The sequence below is a fragment of the Aplysia californica genome, unplaced genomic scaffold, assembly GCF_000002075.1.
Source record: "Aplysia californica isolate F4 #8 unplaced genomic scaffold, AplCal3.0 scaffold00551, whole genome shotgun sequence".
In the NCBI taxonomy this organism is placed as follows: domain Eukaryota; kingdom Metazoa; phylum Mollusca; class Gastropoda; order Aplysiida; family Aplysiidae; genus Aplysia; species Aplysia californica.
In genome coordinates this window covers 1,975-4,398 of record NW_004797821.1, presented here as the reverse complement: position 1 = coordinate 4,398, position 2,424 = coordinate 1,975, and the positions used below count along the sequence as shown (strand labels likewise).

The 2,424-nt window shown below is 42.2% G+C and overlaps 1 protein-coding gene across 1 annotated transcript in view; it reads right to left on the bottom strand.

Annotated features, from left to right (window-relative positions):
* LOC101847524 (BTB/POZ domain-containing protein 6) overlaps positions 1 to 1,340 on the bottom strand; it is a gene marked incomplete at its 5' end in the record, with an annotated part of 13,709 nt that extends 12,369 nt beyond the window's left edge. The window contains 1 exon segment of the mRNA XM_005106693.2: positions 1,184 to 1,340. Within this exon segment, the coding sequence (XP_005106750.2) occupies positions 1,184 to 1,340 (157 nt within the window).
* Between the last annotated feature and the right edge of the window lie 1,084 nt (positions 1,341 to 2,424).

Here is a 2,424-nt window from a genome sequence, read left to right as displayed (position 1 = left end):
GAGAGAGAGAGAGAGAGAGAGAGAGAGAGAGAGAGACAGACAGACAGAGAGAGAGACACCTTACCAGTGACGCTGTCCCATGCAGATGAAGTCTAGCATCAGATTTCATGTATTGTGCTAAACACACCCACACATTGAACAAATTTAGCACACAACAATGTCTGATCGTATTCAAACGTTTTTCTCTTCATTGCATTTCTCAGTTCCTAGGTTCTAAGTGGGGAACTGTGTCAAATGCCAATTATAGAAATTAGAGTCTAGCTAAGGTGAAGACGGGAATGTGGAGAGGGGCTGTATTGTTTTAGGCCCACACTCTGACACCTGAATAAACGAGGGGCTTCTCTCTCCTCGATTAAGTTCCCTCTATACTCTATAATATACTAACTTGGTGGTTCGCCTTGTCGCCTGCTCGGAGAAGGTAACTCCGGGAAGTAGACGACGGATAGAATGCCAAACATAACCACGGCAGGCTTAAAATTCACAGGGAAACGTTAGACCTATGCTACATATGCTGACAATAGGCAGCTAAAAGAGACAGGTTGACTGACAAATCTCACTGATGAAATAATGTAAAATGATAAGTAAGCCTATTTGTACTGCAGACAATTCCTTTCTTTGTAAGTAACAGAGAGTCCAAGTGGCAATTAGAAGCCGTCTTTGCGCTTTCTGGGCAAAAGCTGAATTCGCCGGAAACTTGCCGGAAAGGCTAACCTCACCACTGAGCGGGCTGTTTTTGGTGGAGACTCGCGTAGACAACTTCCACATCGTGACAGAAAGCGATTTACATGATGCAAGTTACCAGCCGGCTCGATAAACAATGATGAAGGAACGAGCCTCTGCAGTGGGAGAACACGCTAGCGAACCCCCATTGTCTCTTTGAGCGCCTTCAAACTGACAGAGTGTTTTTTTAACGTTGATAAATAATATTAAATGTTTATTTACTTAAAACTAAATGAAAATCGTTATCAGCAATCAATCTGTTGTCTACTGTACAGCCGACAAAAATTGTCCGCGCGCAGGTCTTGTCTAGTGAAAGAACCGCCCATAACTACAACCACTACCACTACCACCACCACTGCCACTATCATTACCACTACCACTACCACAACCACTACCACTACCACTACCACTTCCACTACCACAACCACTACCACAACCACTATCAATGAAGATGCCCAAGAACCTGTTCCATGACAGCACAAGCATTCTGAGCATCAAGATGGTTTTCCACGAAGGCGATACACTTGTTGATGAGGCCAGCCACTGCGTACTTCTTGGCTGCATACAGCAGGGGAATCACATTGTCTGCGGTGACGTCAGTACTACCGCTGTACAAATAGCTGGAGAGAGAAAAAAAAGTAAAAAAATGGGGATGAATTCAACTTCATGACAAAGATTGTTAGAAACAATCATCCCATTACAAGTAAGCTTCGGTCGTATCTCTTATTAATACATTGTAGGCCTAGATCAAGATGATTTTTTTTCAAATTCAGAGTACACAGTAGCTTTGTACTTAAATTCAACGTCCTCATCATCATCATCATCATCATCATCATCATCATCATCATCATCATCATCATCATCATCATCATCCAGTGCCAGATCTGCGACAGACATCGGTGATCATGGTTTTCCATTCATTCCTTTGCTCGGATGCTCTAAAAAAAGCTACGTTTCCCCGATCTTTCCCTGTTACCCATTATGAACATTAATAGAAACAATCATAACCTTACAGGCAAGCTTCGGTTGTTTCTCTAACTAATCGGTGATTAAACCCCCCCCCCCCCAGAGTACATAGTAGATTTGTACTCGACACGGTGGAGAATATTAGAACAGGTAGAAGAAGGATAGAAGGAGGAACGTGGACGAGTGAAGCAGTGTGTCCATAGCGAGCTAAATAAGCTCACAATGAGTGTGTTTGAACAATTTTTTTTGTGAGTATTTTTGAAAGAACACACGACATGTGTTAATGTGTTGTGAATTTGACAATCTTCCACAACTCTGTCTGTCTGTCTGTCTGTCTGTCTGTCTGTCTGTCTGTCTGTCTGTCTGTCTGTCTGTCTGTCTGTCTGTCTGTCTGTCTCTCCCCGTTTACCCCCTATCTCCATCTCCCCCCATCCCATCCCCTTTCTCCATTGTCTCTCACCGCTTCTCTTTTCCTCTCCTTTTCGTCTATGATATTCTTTCTCTTTTTTTCTCTCTTTTTTTTTGGCCTTTCCGCATCTTTTTTGGTAATATATAACTCTTTCAGTCACTTTTTCAGTCAACAACTTTATTTCTTCTTTCAGTGAATCTCGCAGTCGTCTTTCTCTTGTCTCCTTATACAGTTGCGAGAGCTGCAAAACCTCTACTAAAACAACTTTCTCTTGTCTATCTATCTATCTATCTATCTATCTATCTATCTATCTATCTATCTATCTATCT